The 16,178-nt window shown below is 44.1% G+C and overlaps 1 protein-coding gene across 2 annotated transcripts in view; it reads right to left on the bottom strand.

The window, feature by feature from the left end:
* The window catches only part of Arhgap39 (Rho GTPase activating protein 39), a 138,611-nt gene that overhangs the window by 17,954 nt on the left and 104,479 nt on the right, over window positions 1–16,178 (bottom strand). For both annotated transcript variants that reach the window (XM_045142705.1, XM_045142706.1), the window contains exon 4: window positions 6,952–7,035. In XM_045142705.1, coding sequence (XP_044998640.1) covers window positions 6,952–7,035 — 84 coding nt within the window. The remainder of the gene's footprint in view (window positions 1–6,951; window positions 7,036–16,178) is intronic.

The raw sequence follows: 16,178 nt of genomic DNA, 5'->3' as shown, positions 1-16,178 counted from the left end.
TGAAGGACTCTGCATCCTTCTTAGAAGGTCTTCCACATCAGCTGCTCCTTGCCTAGCCAAGCTTCAGGTATATAACAATTTCCGCAGTCAAATGACTGCCCATGACCCAGACTTCCAGAAGAAGCCAGACCACCACCACACCAGTATCTCTAAGCCCACTTTTCAACTGTAGGCTCTGTAAGCCTTCACTTCTCTGTCCCCTAGTCACCACTTTCAACTGGACACAGAATAAACTGTCTGGGTTGTTCACTAACAACTTCATCAGAACAAGGGCATCCACAGCCCTCTGACAGTGTCACACTATCTGAATCCTTGTGGGGATTTAATGCAGTTATGACCTGTAGGGTCATGGTGGATATTTGGCCTTTTCAGAGCCTCCTTTGTTCAGTGACAATATAGCACTGTCCCTGGGACACGACACACATATGCCCTTCTCCACAGGCCCAAGGTGGAAAAAACCCCTCCTCTTAAGGCTACACTCAAAGTACCCAAAGCCTGGACTCAGGACGGTACTCCAGGAAATGAAGGGGCCTCCTACCTATGCTCTTCCCCCGGCTGCTGAGGTATGGACCTCTGTTTGGGATTCCTAGCACTCCTTGAATCTGTGGCTGGATACTTTCTTCTTCTTTATGGTATTATAAAGGGATTTATTGGATTAGCCTAAGGGATATGGACAGTCCAATGGCTGTAGCTTGGACAGCCAGAGAATCTGGTAGCTACTCAGTCCATGAGGTTGGAGTCTCAGCAGGCCCAATCTGGCACTGAAGGCCTGAAGCACCTAGAGAGCTACTGGTCTTCACTGTAGCTGGATATCTTATTTTGGGAAACTATCCATTTGGTTTTTAATAAGTGTGTGTGTGTGTGTGTGTGTGTGTGTGTGTGTGTGTGTGTGTTGGGGGGGGGACCTATGAGCTCTGGGTTCTCTTGTCTCCTCCTCCTATTGTCCTAGGAGGCATTGGGATTACGGATGCATGTGCCATTCATTGTTCGTTAGACTTGACATGGACACTGGGAAATTGAACCTGGGCCAGGAGTCTTTTGCAAGTAAGTGCCTTAAGTGCTAAGCCATCTCCCTAGCCCAAAACTGGCCATTATAAATTCAAATAAATTAATCCCATTTTCTGTCTTCTGTGAATCCAATAACAACTGTCACTGTATATAGTACTATGTTCTCTATTTCTCATCCCTGGTCTCTCCATATTTTAGAATAGATTTTCTTCTGATCTACCTTCCATTTACGAATTCTTATCTAAAAGTCAATCTAATTTTTTTCTTTTCTTTTTAATGCATGGTCTCACTCTAGCCCAGGCTTGCCTCTAACTAATGGATATCTGTCCTATCTCAGCCTCCCAAGTGCTCAGGTTAAAGGTGTGGGCCACCATGCCCAGCTTTAATCTAGTTTTCCTAACAATCATTTATGTGTGTGTGTGGATATGCCAGGGCCTCTTGTTTCTGTAAGTAAACACCTGTATCACTTTCCTATATCCAGTTTACATGGAGGGTTTAGAATTGAACCTAGGTCAGCAGGCTTTGCAAACACTGAGCATTTAAGCACTGAGCATTCTTCCCATTCCTTATTTATTTTTTGAAACAGGGTCTTACTATTGATCTAGACTGGCCTTGAGTTAGAAGATCCTCCTGTCTGTGCATGAGTACAGGGATTAGAGGTGTATGCTACCACCCTCATCTTAATCCAATTAAAAAACCATTGTTCTGGTCCATTCATGTTACTATAAAAAAATACTGTAGACTGGATAGCTTAAAAACAACATAACACTTATTTATCCAAGCTCAAGGTGCCCAAGAGATTCAGTTTGATGGGGGCTACTTCATCGACAAGAGATGTTGCATGGTTACTATGTCCTTCTAAGATGAAGGGGGACCTTTTCCAGCCCTGCCCCCTTTTTAAAGCAGAGTCTCATTCTAACCCAGGCTAACCTGAAACTCCTCATAGTCCAGGTTGGCCTCGAATTCACAGCAAGCCTCTTACCTTCCAAGTGCTTGGATTTTTTTTTTTTTTTTTAGGGTTTCACTTTAGCCCAGGATGACCTGGAATTCACTATGTAGTCTGTAGCCTTAGGGTGGCCTTGAACTCCTACCTCTGCCTCCTGAATGCTGGGATTAAAGGTGTGTGCCACCATGCCCAGCTGAGAGTTACTGATGTAGTTTGAATGGATGTCCCCCAATAAATTCAGGGTTTGTTTTTTTGTTTTTGAGGTAGGGTTTACTCTAGTCCAGACTGACCTGGAATTCACTATGTAGTCACAGAGCGGCCTCAAACTCATGGTGATCCTCCTATCTCTGCCTCCCAACTGCTGGGATTAAAGGTGTGTGCCACTACACCTGGAAGATTCAGTTTTATTAAAGCTTCTTGTGGGCTGGAGTGATGGCTTAGTGGTTAAGATGTTTGTCTGCAAAGCCTGAGAACTGAGATTCGATTCCCCAGTACCCACATAAGCCAGATGTACAAGGTTGCACATGTGTCTGGAGTTTGTTTGCAGTGGCTGGAGGCCCTGATGTACCCACTCTCTCCCCAACTCTCAAATAAATAAATAAATAAAATTAAAACAAAAGCTTCTTGGATTTCCAGATACCTAGCTGGAAGAGGTGCACTTTGGGCAGATCCTAGAGTCCAACCCTAAAGTATGTTTGGGGATGGATGGGTCTGGAATTTCAGTCTAAGGTATGCAGAGTGCTTGAGCTTTGCTTAGGGTTTCTGGAGTGTGCTTGCTTATGGTGCTGGCAGTGGTATTTCTCTCTGCATAGATATATGAAAGAGGGCCAGCTTCTTCTGCCATTATGGAACTTGCCCTGGATCTGTAAGCTTCAGTAAATCTCATTCCTCCCGTATATTGTGTCTAGTTTGGAAGTTCATCCCAGCAACATGAAGTTGTCTATGACATAATTGGTACCCAGAAGTGAGGTGTTACTGCACAATGAATCTGACCATGTAAATTTTGGTCTTTTGGAACCTTTGCTTTGGAGGAATGGACATGAACTTGGTACTTATGACTGAAGATGCCTTCCAGAATGGTAACCCAACTTTTATGGACTATTCTGGTAAAAAAAATAAATAAATAAAAATAAAAATGCCAAGTGCAGAGAGAATTCTATTTGGAGGCATTGCTTATAAGCTTTCTAAGGAGAAGGAAAGATTATAGAGAACTTTGTTGGAATTAGGCTACTGACATAAGGGCTGGCTGTGTTCTGCTGTTCATGCCCAGACTTTGATCAGGGTTAAATTTGTAATGGAAAGCTGTGCGTGGTGGTACATGCCCTTAATCCCAGCACTTGGAAGGCTGAGGTAGGAGGATCACTATGAGTTTGTGGCCACCCTGAGACTACATAGCGAATTTCAGGTCATCCTGGGCTAGAGCGAGACCCTACCTCGACAAAAACACAACAAAACAAAACAAAATTTTTATTTTTTTATTTTTGATTTTTTGAGGTAGAGTCTCACTCTAGCCCAGGCTGACCTGGAATTCACTATGGAGTCTTAGGGTGGCCTTGAACTCATAGCAATCCTCCTACCTCTGCCTCCCAAGTGCTGGGATTAAAGGTGTGCACCACCATGCCCGGAAAAACAAAATTTTTCAACTGACTGATGTGCCTGGCTAAAGATAGGGAGTTGAAAATTTTAAGATTTAAAGTTAAAAAAAAAAAAAACAACTCAAGTTTAAAATTACTGTCACTGGGACTTGTTGCTGAAGCTGCTGTTATTAAGGAGATATTACCATGATTAAAGATGACCCAATTCCTTTACACTGAAACGATGGAAAGGATGCCCGAGGAAAGACAAAATGGTAAAAATACAAATTCTTTCGAAAGAAGTTGACAAATAATATGGTGGTCAGGCTGAAGAGATGGCTTAGTGGTTGCCTGTGAAGCTTGAGGACCCAGGTTCAATTCACGAGTACCCATGTAAGCCAGATATACAAGGTAGCAAATGTGTCTGGAGTTCATTTTCAGTGGCTGGAAGCCCTGGTATGTGCACTCTCTCTCAAATAAATAAATATTTTAAAAAGTATAGCTGTACCCTACACACCTGGTATTGGTTTAAAAATTCAGAGTGGAAGCCGGGCGTGGCAGTGCACACCATTAATCCCAGTACTCGGGAGGCAGAGGTAGGAGGATTGCTGTGAGTTTGAGGCCAACCCGAGACTCCATAGTGAATTCCAGGTCAGCCTGGGCTAGAGTGAGACCCTACCTCGAAAAACAAAACAAACAAACAAAAAAATTCAGAGTGGGTCATAAAGTACACATAGTTCCAAGAGCTGCTGCTGAGACACAGCAAATGAGGCAAGGTGTGATGGATGACTCTGACAGGCCAATAAAGCCACTGGAAGATAGGCCGTGGTTTACAGTAGAGATCCAAGGATGTTTATATATACCAGGACTGTACAAGGGCTACCATGGAGTCCTGTTGGCCTGGGATAAAAGTTTGCCTGGCTATTCAACTGATCTGGAAGGGCAAAACTGAAAAATCTAGAGACTGTCAGTCACTGGTTATGATATTGGACTTGAACTATAGATGTTTGATATTTGTTTGATGATAACTGAGTTTATATTGGTACAGTCTCTCCTTGTTATGCCTTATAATAGTTGGAAATGTTTACTCTGTGCCTTTATATGCTAAAAGCATATAACTTGGGCTAGAGAGATGGCTTAGTGGTTAAACGCTTGCCTGTGAAGCCTAAGGACCCCGGTTCCAGGCTTGATTCTCCAAGACCCACGTTAGTCAGACGCACAAGGGGACACACATGTCTGGAGTGCGTTTGCAGTGGCTGGAAGCCCTGGCATGCCCATTCTTTATCTCTCTATCTACCTCTCTCTCTGTCACTCTCAAATAAATAAATAAAAATGAACCAAAAAAATATATAACTTGTTTTGATTTTACTGGACTCACAGCTAAATGACAATGACAAACCTCAGAGACACTTGGGACTTTAAAACTACCTTAAGTTGCCGGGTGTGGTGGCATACACCTTTAATCCTAGCACTCGAGGGGCAGAGGTAGGAGGACTGCCATGAGTTCCAGGCCAGCCGGGGCTAGAGTGAAACCCTACCTCAAAATAAATAAATAAATAAATAAATAAATAAATAAATACAATTTTTTAAAAAACTACCTTAAGTTGATAAAGACTGTGTAGACCTTTGAATTTGGACTAAATACAATGTGAGATGGTTATAAATCTATTGGGGGTAGGGGTGCAATGTAGTAGTTTAAATGAATGTCCCCCAATAGATTCAGTTTTATTAAAATTTCTTAGATTTTCAGCTGCCTGCCTGGAAGATGTGTCACTGTGGGCAGATCCTAGGGTCCAGCCCAAAGGTATGTTTGGGGGTGGATCTGGAATTTCAGCCTAAGGGATGCAGAGTGCTTGAGCTCTGTCTGGGGTTTTCTGGAGTGTGCTTGCTTATGGTGCTGGTGGCGGTATTCTTCTCTGCATAGATATGTGAAAGGGGGCCAGCTTCTTCTGCCATTATGGAATTTCTCCCAGATCTGTAAGCTTCAATAAATCCTGTTCCTCCTGTAAACTACATCTGGTCTGGAGGTTCATCCCAACAACAACATGTTGTCTACAACAGGTATGAAATGGACAGTAGCTACAGGAAGATCGGCTTCCACAGCAGGGCTTGAGGATCAGGGGACTTTGAGGAGGGTCCTCAGGCCTCTGGAGAGGCTAGACATGTCAGCTAGTGTAGCTGGAAATGTCTTCATGGGAAACAGATTGAACTGCCACAGTAGTCCAGTGGGTGGAGGGATTCTGAAGGTGGGCTCACCTCTGCTAACTGAGCATTCCTGAGCCACCTAGAAAGCCTCTCTAGCCCACTAGAACTTGCTCCTTGAGTATCTGTAGATGTTGATGAATGTTACCAGTGAGTCATGCCCTTGATTTCAGGGAACATGCTCCCTAGGGATGGAAAGAATGTACTTGCCAACCAAAGTCAAACTGGGTATAGCCACTATAAGAGTATATCTCATTGGCTCACTAGAGTACTGCCAACCCTAAGCCTTGGAGCCAGGATGAGCTTCTATTATACATATGCTCAGCTACCAGTGGCTGTCAAACCAGTGATTAGACTCATCTCGCTGATGAAAAAACAAAGCCCAGAGAGGCCTGAGCATACCTGTAGTTATAAACCTACACTTGGGGACCAGGGCAGGCTGATTCCCTTCTATGCCCCTTCTCTACTCAGGAAACAAACCCAACTAGTTGAGCAAACCATCAAGGCTTTTAGGTCCCAACCACTACCTCTCTACCAATGCTGGTTTTTGGTGGTGTGTGAGAGGGACCCCTGCCATTTGCCCTGCATCTCCCGTAGCAAACCAGTCAACAAGGAGGCTGATAGGGCTGGAGAGATGGCTTAGTGTTTTAGGCATTTGCCTTGAAGCCTAAGGACTGAGATTTGAATCCCCGGACCTGTGTAAGCCAGAAGCACAAGGTGGCACATGCATCTGGAGTTCGTTTGCAGTGGCTAGAGGCCTTGGCATGCCCATTCTCTCAAATAAATAAATAAAAAATAGGGAGGATTATAGCCTGTTAAGGCATAGTCCTGAGGATGTACTCTGGGACCTTCTAGTTTCCAAGTGGCCAGAACCTGATCCTGTTCCTACAATTACCTTGGTTTTCCTGACTGGGTCTGGTAAGTGTTCTGAAGTTTGTATTGCCCAGGAGTGGAATACATACCAAGGATCCCCTAGACCTCAATCTTCCAGAGACTGAGGAAAACACTTAGGTTTTTCTAAGATGGAAGCCTCAGCAAGGCAGGCACAGCTCCAAGTAGCTTCTGCCCAGGTGTTAAGTATTGGAAGTCTCTACAGCCTCCCCTGGTGCTCCTACTGCCTTAGGATGCCTTATGAATCAGGTTTTACTCCAGTTACCCCAGTGCAAGCCCGCCCAGGAGCCCCTCAGACCAGCAGACAGACATGCTCGGCGGAGGTTCTACCTGTAATGAAGCAGCTGGCCATCGGCACTGTAATCCCGGTAAACCTCATAGTCCTTCTCCAGGAGCATACTCGGTGGTGAAGAACTGAAACACAGCAGAATGTGAAAGATGTAAATAGAAGTGTGGTATTTTAAGCTTATGGGGCTGCCCACCTCTCATTTTCCTACAGTGATCTGGGTTACAGCTACTGAGTTTCTTTCCAAAGTCCAAACAGGAACTTCTTCTGTCCTACACCTACCTCCTCCCAGCAAGGACAGCTGTGGTGGCCCACCTAGAGGCCATGGACCACATTGGCAGCTGCTGTTCTAAGGACTCAAAGATGGGCTTCAGTGAGAGTCACAGTTCAACCAGACATTACAGGATAACCTGAGGAGGAGACATAGCTAGTAGACCCTCCTGGGGACTGTAATGGTCTGCGGGCTAGAGTTGGTAACATATAGACAGACACCCAAGAAATCTCTTAGTGGAGATTAAGTAGGCAATTATCTTGACAGATGTCCAAAAGACACATGACTAAACTAATACCTATTGTGATTAAAAAGAACTATCAGCAGGTGTGGTGGTGCATGCCTTTAATCCCAGCACTCAGAGGTAGGAAGATCACTGAGAGTCTAAGGCCAGCTTGGGACGACAAAGTTTCATGTCCGCCCTGGGCTAAAATGAGACCCTACCTTGAAAAAAAACGAAGAACTATCAGCATCCCATAAGAAGAACAAAGTTTCCTTAATCTGATCAAGAATGTCTATACTAAATCTTAGTTACAATATTAGCAGAAGGCTGCAAGCAGGCCCACTGAAATCATCCTCAATGCCAGTATGTAACATAGTTTTGGAAATGGTAGCCAATACAGCAAGTCAAAAAGGGGGGGGGGGGCAGAGAGAGAGAGAGAGGGAGAGAGGGAGAGAGAGAGAGAGAGAGACTGAGATTTAAGTATTTGGAAGAAAGATGTAAGTCATCATTAGTTGTTAGTCTTCAAAGCTAAAAGAATCAAGCTGGGTGTGGTGACACATGCCTTTAATCCCAGCACTCGGGAGGCAGAGGAAGGAGGATTGCTGTGAGTTCTAGGCCACTCTGAGACTCCACAGTGAATTCCAGGTCAGCCTGGGCTAGAGTGAGACCCTACCTCGGAAAAAAAAAAAAAAAAAAAAAAAAAAAACCTAAAAGAATCAAAACTACTGATAGTATTAATGGAGCCTGGCAATGTAGTCTTCACTTTTGTAACACATAACACTTGTGGCTTTCCTGGTTATTAACAGTGACTATTTGGAAACCAAGTTCATCTGTACAATGGTAATAATATCAACAAAAGTAAAATGGAAGTCCTGGGAAAAACTTAATAAGAAAGGGCTGGCGATACAGCTCAGGCATAGAAAGCTTGCCTCATATGCACAAGGCCCTGACATGAAGCACTGTTGTCATGCCCTCAGACATCCAGGACCATGAGTCAACGTAAGCCTGTTTCCTTTAGTAATCACTTAGCCTCAGGTATTCTGTAGCAGCAGAGAATGGTTTGAGGCAACATATAAGAGCTTAGTAAGCAGGAATTGAAAATTTGGTACACAGAAAGGATATTCAACACAAATCATATCTAACTAAAGGAGCTGAGTAAGCACAGTGGTCATATTGAGAAACATGATGAAATGGCTATGTTGCAGTCAGGTTCGTATTGCTGGTAGAAATCACCCAACCAAGAGCAGCATCTGGGAAAAAGAGGTTTATTTTGGCTTATAGGCTTGAGGGGAAACTCTACGATGGCAGGGGAAAACAATGGCATGAGCAGAGGGTGGACATCACCCTCTGGCCCACATAAGGTGGACAACAGGAATAGGACAGTGTGTAAAACACTGGCAAGGGGAAACTGGCTATAACACCCATAAGTCCACCACCACCAATACACCACTCCAGGAGGCAATTGCCATCACCTGGTCCCCTAGCATCCAGAACACCTAAGTTTATGGGGGACACCTGAATCCAACCACCACTGGGCATAATGTAGAATTTTTTTATTTTTTGGTTTTTTGAGGTAGAGTCTCACTCTAGCCCAGGCTGACCTGGAATTCACTATGGAGTCTCAGGATGGCTTCAAACTCATGGTGATCCTCCTACCTCTGCCTCCCAAGTGCTGGGATTAAAGGTGTGTGCCACCATGCCCGGCAATGTAGAATATTGTTAAAACTGCAAGTCTTCAGACATATATGCCTAAAAATGTATAGCAGATGGCATTAAGTAGTGGATTCTGTTCCCTTCTATGTGAATATTTGTTTAAAAGGCTAAATGAGCCTGGTTCGGTGGCACACAGCTTTAATCCCAGCACTTGGGAGGCAGAAGTAGGAGGATTGCCACAAGTTCAAGGTCACCCTGACACTCCATAGTGAATTCCAGGTCAGCCTGGGCTTGAGTAAGACCCTACCTTGAAAAAAAAAAAAAAAAAAAAAAGGTTGAATGAAGCCGAGCATGTTGGCACATGCCTTTTATCCTAGCACTCAGGAGGCAGAGGTGGGAGGATCACTGAGTTCAAGGCCACCCTGAGACAATGAATTCCAGGTCAGCCTAGGCTAGAGTGAGACACTACCTCAAAAAACAAAATCAAAACAAAACAAAATGCTGAATGAATGAGTAGAAAATGTTAACACTGATTAACAGAATCTCCAAATACAGAATTATGGCTCAGCAGTTAAGACACTTGGCCTATGGAGCCTCATAACCAGAATTCCCCAGTACCCATATAAAGCCAGATGCACAAAGTGGCACACACATCTGGAGTCCATTTGCAGCATCTAGAGGCCTTGGTGTGCCCATTCTGTCTGTTTCTCTTCTCTCTCTCTCTGCTTGCAAATAAATAAAAATGTTTTTTAAAAGAAGGAAAGGGCTGGAGAGTAGTCAAGATGCTTGCCTGCAAAGCCAAAGGACCCAGGTTCAATTCTCCAGTACCCATGTAAAGCCAGATGCACAAGGTGGCACATGTGTCTGGAGTTTGTTTGCAGTGGCTAGAGGCCCTGATGCACCCATTCTTTCCCTATCTGCCCCTTCTTCTCTCTTTCTTAAATAGATAGATAGATAAATAAATAAATAAATAAATAAGAAGGAAAGGTTTACTTAAGAAATAAGAATGATAATTATAGAGGAAATTAAAAATGACACATGCATATATAAACCTTGTATAGTTATGTCCACATCTGTTTCAATCAGGGTATCTGTCTTGCCATTACTGACTTGTTACCAAGTCCTACAAGGTCCTATAGAAGAGAAGGGGCCCCAGTTTTCAGCTACCTTGTAGATTCTTTCACTCACTGCTATCTATGCTACACTGGTACTGGAGCAGGGCACCTGAATACCACATGGCAGACAATTTTCCTCCTTGGGACACACCCTCTCTCAGGAGACATGTGGGAAAGTCATTTCCATCTGATTGCTACCCCCACTTCTGTTCTCCAGAGGATGCCAGGATGCTCCTCTCACTGGATGATACTGCATCAGGGTACCCTGAGCCCTCAGGGTGTGACACTGCCTTCTATATTTTCAACTCTTGCCACCAGTGCCTAGGATTGGGTAATGTCAATCAACCTGTCCCCTAGACTCCTGCTACACGAGTGTAGCATGCTTCAGATAGTCACTCACTAAACACCCATGCCAGGTTAGTCCTAGACTGGGGTAGGGACATGTGTGGGTAAAGCTGACACTTTTATTCTATGCCCACTTCATGAAGAGTCTGCTAGAGAACACATCAGACTCTCAGGCAGCTGCCAAGGTGAGAGGGATAGCAGTCCTTGGACAGGTTTTTCCAGAGGAAGTTTCTGCAGTGAGCAGAGAAAACAGTAGTACAGGGCAGTGTTGTCAAATCCTAGGAAGAGAAAGCAACCCTGTGCTGAGGCACAGCAAGTGTCAAGCAGACACAGGAGCTCAAGCCACAAACAGAACCCTCTAGGTAGGTTACAGCAAAAAGCTTGCAGTTCACTTTTAAGTCACGGCACAGAAAAGTACAGTCATGCCCAGTCAGCTGCTTATTTTCATATACTTTGTGACCCAAAATGGCTTTTACATTTTTAATGTTGGAAAAATGTTTTAAATACTATTTTGTGATGTGAAAATTACATGTGATCCAAACTTCTTAGAGTAAAGCCACAGTGACTGGCAGAGCCGAGAACCACCATGATGCAGCTACAGCTTGACAGCGTTTAGCATCTCCTCATGACATTCTATCATCAGAGAATGCATATAACATCAAAACCACAAAAGGATGCTCTTGAACATGGTAGGTTAGACTAGGTTGGATGAGGAACAATGTACAACACACAGTGATATGTCACAGTACTAAGAAAACACGTGCCAACATTACTGTGTAAGTACATGTCATAATCCCAACTCACACAATACTCCCAATAATTTTAGTATTTTTTTTTAAATTTGGAAACAGAGAGAAACAGGCAGAGAAAATGGATGCAGCAGTGTCTCTAGCCACTGCCAACTAACTCCAGATGCATGTGCCACTTTGTGTATCTGGCTTTACCTGGGTACTGGGGAAATCAAACTCTGGATCACTAGGCTTTACAGGCAAGCACCTTAACTACTAACCCATCTCTCCAGCCCCTCCCAGGAATTTTACATGTGTGGAATACCTCATCACAGCACAATTACTTCACAAAAATAGTTTCTAGTCCTAGAGAAAAACTTTTAAGTGTCTTCTCAGTCAAGCAAGAAAAGCTGACCAACAACGATGAGTTAAACTGTGTAGAGTAAACCAGCCAAACTAGCATCTTCAGAGACAATGAATTATTTTAGACCATTACACTTTTGGAAGACAGCTGTTTGGAGAGTTGATGTCCATGAGAGACACACAAGTCATATAATTGAGTAGTTTTCCTTGGTTCCATGTCCCAAATGATGCTAGTTCTCCATTCCAGGAGTCAGTGTTGACCTTACATAAGAAACTGGGGTCCATGAACTGCCTACGGGGAAAAACTACAACAAAGCATGTTCAAATAAACCCTGTGTGCTACTTTTTATCATGTGACACAATACCTGACATAGTCAGCTTTAAAGAAGAAAAGGTTTATTTTGTGAGGTGGGGAGATGGCTCAGTGTTTAAGGTGCTTACCTACAAAGCCTAAAGACCTGAGTTTGATTCCCCAGTACCCACATAAACCCAAATGTACAAAATGGCATATGCGTCTGGAATTTGTAAGGACCTGGTGTATCTATTCTGTCTGTGTCTCTTCTCTCACTGCTCACAAAGAAATAATAAATAAGTTCATAAGACAAGAATCCAGGGCGCCATAAATCAAAAGAAAAAAACTTGTGGGGCTGTATCTGAGTCACAGACAATATCCAACTGCTTTATTTCCTACACTGTCAAAATTCAAACAAGAGAAGCCCAATATAGTGGTGGACACCTTTAATCCTAGCACTCGGGAGGCAGAGGTAGGAGGACTACCATGAGTTTGAGGCCAGCCTGGAACTACAGGGGGAATTCCAGGTCAGCCTGGACTAGAGCAAGATACAACCTTGAAAAAAAAAATCAAAACAAGAGGCATAATCCCATTCCCACATATAGTTACAACAGATATAGTTTCTAAGTTCAAACTACAGTCCTAACAGCATTTTCAGATCTTGACGAAAATGCAAACAAATTCTGTTTCAAAATTACTTTGATTGTGTCACTCAAGAGAGTATACGTAGCCTTCAGCTAGGCACCATTAACCAGCTAGACAAACAATGACCACTAAAAGACAAGTAGTGATGGGTGTGGTGCTCACATCTGCAGTCCCAGTACTCATAAGGCTGAAGGGCTGTTATGAGTTTGAAGCCACTTACCCGATAAGTTCCAGACTAGCCTGGCCTATAGGTCTAGACACTGTCTCAAGCAAACAAACAAATCAATAAAAATAAATAAAAAGCAAACATACAAAAAGAATCTAGCAAAGTTTGAAAAATACCTGGCAAGTGATGAATATGCTCAGTTCAAGCCACATGCTCATGGACAGATCTGTATTTGGCAGTTCTATCTGTATGAAGAGGCAAAAATTTTGTGACAACTCACAGCAGAGGAATGTCTGCTGTTGGTTTGATGTCAAGGAATGACAATACCCGTGTTCTTCAGGACATCCACAGTGGTGTCCTGTAGCTCCTTGGGCATCCTGTTCCCCAGCAGAACATGGCCCTGAACGCCCTCTCTAGGAGTAACCTGCCCTCATGTGTGACATGCCTGTTCTCATGGGGATCGGGATCACCATGAGCTCTGGGGAATGGAGGACACCCAATCACCTGGTGGCCTAGAACTGACACCTGACACAGATGGTAGGATTCTTTTTGTTTATTTTTCAAGGTAGGGTCTCTGTTGCAGTCAGGTTCACATTGCTGGTAGCAATCACCCAACCAAGAGTAGCTTTGGGAAAAAGGGTTTATTTTGGCTTACAAACTTGAGGGTAAGCCCCAAGATGGCAGGGGAAAATGATGGCATGAGCAGAGGGTGGACACCACCCCCTAGCCAAAATCAGGTGGACAACAGGAACAGGAGAGTATGCCAAACAGTGGTAAGGAGAAACTGGCTATAACATCAATAAGCCCACCCCCAACAATACAATCCCTCCAGGAGACATTAATTCCCAAATCTCCATCAGCTGGCAATCTAGCATTCAGAACACCTAAGTTTATAGGGGATACCTGAATCACACCACCACAGTCTGCCCCGGGCCCCCATAAACTGATAACCATACATGATGTAAAATGCAATGCATTAATCTAACTTTAAAAGTCCCCATAGTTTTTAATCAATGCCAATGATATTCATACATCCCCATAGTCCAAGATCTTTTAACTGAGCCACAATACCAAAAAATAACCTCAAAAAACCTATAATGGGGCTGGAGAGATGGCTTAGCGGTTAAGTGCTTGCCTGTGAAGCCTAAGGACCCCGGTTCGAGGCTTGGTTCCCCAGGTCCCACGTTAGCCAGATGCACAAGGGGGCGCACGCGTCTGGAGTTCGTTTGCAGTGGCTGGAAGCCCTGGCGCGCCCATTCGCTCTCTCTCCCTCTACCTGTCTTTCTCTCTGTGTCTGTCGCTCTCAAATAAATAAATTAAAAAAAAAAAACAAAAAAAAACCTATAATGGCACAGAATAAACATTCACACTGCAAAAGATGGCACTGGGCATAGCAAAGAAACATTTAACCAATACAAGATTTAAACAGGGAAAACATTAAACTCTATAGCTTCAAGTCCAACAACTCTAGTCAGTGACAAATCTCCAAGTCCAATAGTTCTAAACAGCAACAACTCTGGCATTCCAACTCCGCCCCTCCAGTTAGACTACTCACAGGCCTGGAAAACTTCATCCAGGCCAGCAGCTCTCCTTGGCAGCCATCTCATGGTCCTGGCATCTCCACTGGGTCTCCACTGCAACCCATAGTTCATCCTCGTGACCCCATGGCGTTTCCATGCAGGCATCCAGCAAACCTGCTTCACACTGCCCATAGCCATTTCCAAAACACAAGACTCTGTTGCAAACTCAATGACCCTCTCCTGCATTTCTTATACTCCACAATAGCAGGTGGGTTGCCAATTTGTTAATCCAGGGGAGAATAAAGCAGACTTCGAAGAAAAGGACATTGCTTGAGCAAGGGAGAGCTGGCTATAACACCTAGAAGCCTGCCCACAACAATACACTCCCTCTAGGAGGCTTTAATTCCCAAATCTCCATCAGCTGAGAACCTAACATTCAGACCATCTAAGTTTATGGGGGACACCTGAATCAAACCACCACAGTCTTGGGCTGGAGAGATGGCTTAGCGGTTAAGCACTTGCCTGTGAAGCCTAAGAACCCCGGTTCGAGGCTCGGTTCCCCAGGTCCTACGTTAGCCAGACGTACAAGGGGGCGCACGTATCTGGAGTTCGTTTGCAGGGGCTGGAAGCCCTGACGCGCCCATTCTCCCTCTTCCTCTGTCTTTCTCTCTATGTCTGTCGCTCTCAAATAAATAAATAAATAAATAAAAAACACCACAGTCTTGCTCTACCCAGGCTGACTTGGAATTCACTATTTGGTCTCAGGGTGTCCTTAAACTCACAAACTCACAGTGACCCTTCTACTTCTTCTTTTTTTTTTAAACATTTTTTTTTTGCTCATTTTTATTTATTTATTTATTTGAGAGTGACAGACACAGGGAGAAAGACAGATAGAGGGAGAGAGAGAGAATGGGCGCGCCAGGGCTTCCAGCCTCTGCAAACAAACTCCAGACACGTGCGCCCCCTTGTGCATCTGGCTAACGTGGGACCTGGGGAACCGAACCTCGAACCGGGGTCCTTAGGCTTCACAGGCAAGCGCTTAACCGCTAAGCCATCTCTCCAGCCCGCTTCTACTTCTACCTCCCAAGTGCTGGGGTTGAAGAGGTGTACCACCACGCCTGGCCACAGATTGAAGGGTTCTAAGGGGAAGACATTAAGAGTTACTCAAAGTGCATTCCATATGCTCAGAAAGTTAGAAAAAAGGTTAAACAGGGTAAATAAAGGCATAAAATATAAAAAATATTCAAACCAAAGTTCTACAGATGCAGAGCTAGGGATATAACTCAGATGGCAGACAGTTTGTCTATCATGCATAAAGCCCTGGGTTCAATCTCCAGTATCACATAAACTGGGCCTGGCGGTATATGCCTATAACCCCAGCACTGCGGAGGTTGATGTAGGAGGATCACTGTAGGCCAGACTGGGAACAGAGTGAGTTCTAGGTCAGCCTGGGCTAGAGAGTCCATACCTTGAATAGAAAATAAAACAGGGGCTGGAGGGATGGCTTAGCAGTTAAGGAGCTAGGACTTAGGTGAAGCCTAATGACCCAGGTTCAATTCTCCAGATGCCACATAAGCCAGATGCACATGATGGTACATGCATCTGAAGTTTGTTTGCAGTGGCTAGAAGTCTTGGTATGCCCATTCTCTTTCTCTTTCTCCCTCTGTCTCTAATAAATGAATTAAAAAAAAATTAAAGACAGCTAGCAAGATAGCTTAGGGAGAAGAGAGACAGAGAGAAAGAGAATGGGCGCACCAGGCCTTCAAATGCATGTGCCACTTTGTGTAGCTGACTTTACATTGGTACTAGAGAACTGCACCCAGGTTATTAGGCTGGGCAGGCAAGCACCCTAACCACTGAGGAATCTCTCCAGCCCCCAAGGCTACTGATTTCTGTGTGTTAATTTTGTATCCTGCTACATTGCTAAAACTGTTTATCAGCTCTAACAGT

The sequence above is a fragment of the Jaculus jaculus genome, chromosome 2 (genome assembly GCF_020740685.1).
Source record: "Jaculus jaculus isolate mJacJac1 chromosome 2, mJacJac1.mat.Y.cur, whole genome shotgun sequence".
In the NCBI taxonomy this organism is placed as follows: Eukaryota; Metazoa; Chordata; class Mammalia; order Rodentia; family Dipodidae; genus Jaculus; species Jaculus jaculus.
The sequence above is the reverse complement of the archived record's forward strand: the minus strand, read 5'-3'. Positions and strand labels throughout refer to the sequence as shown.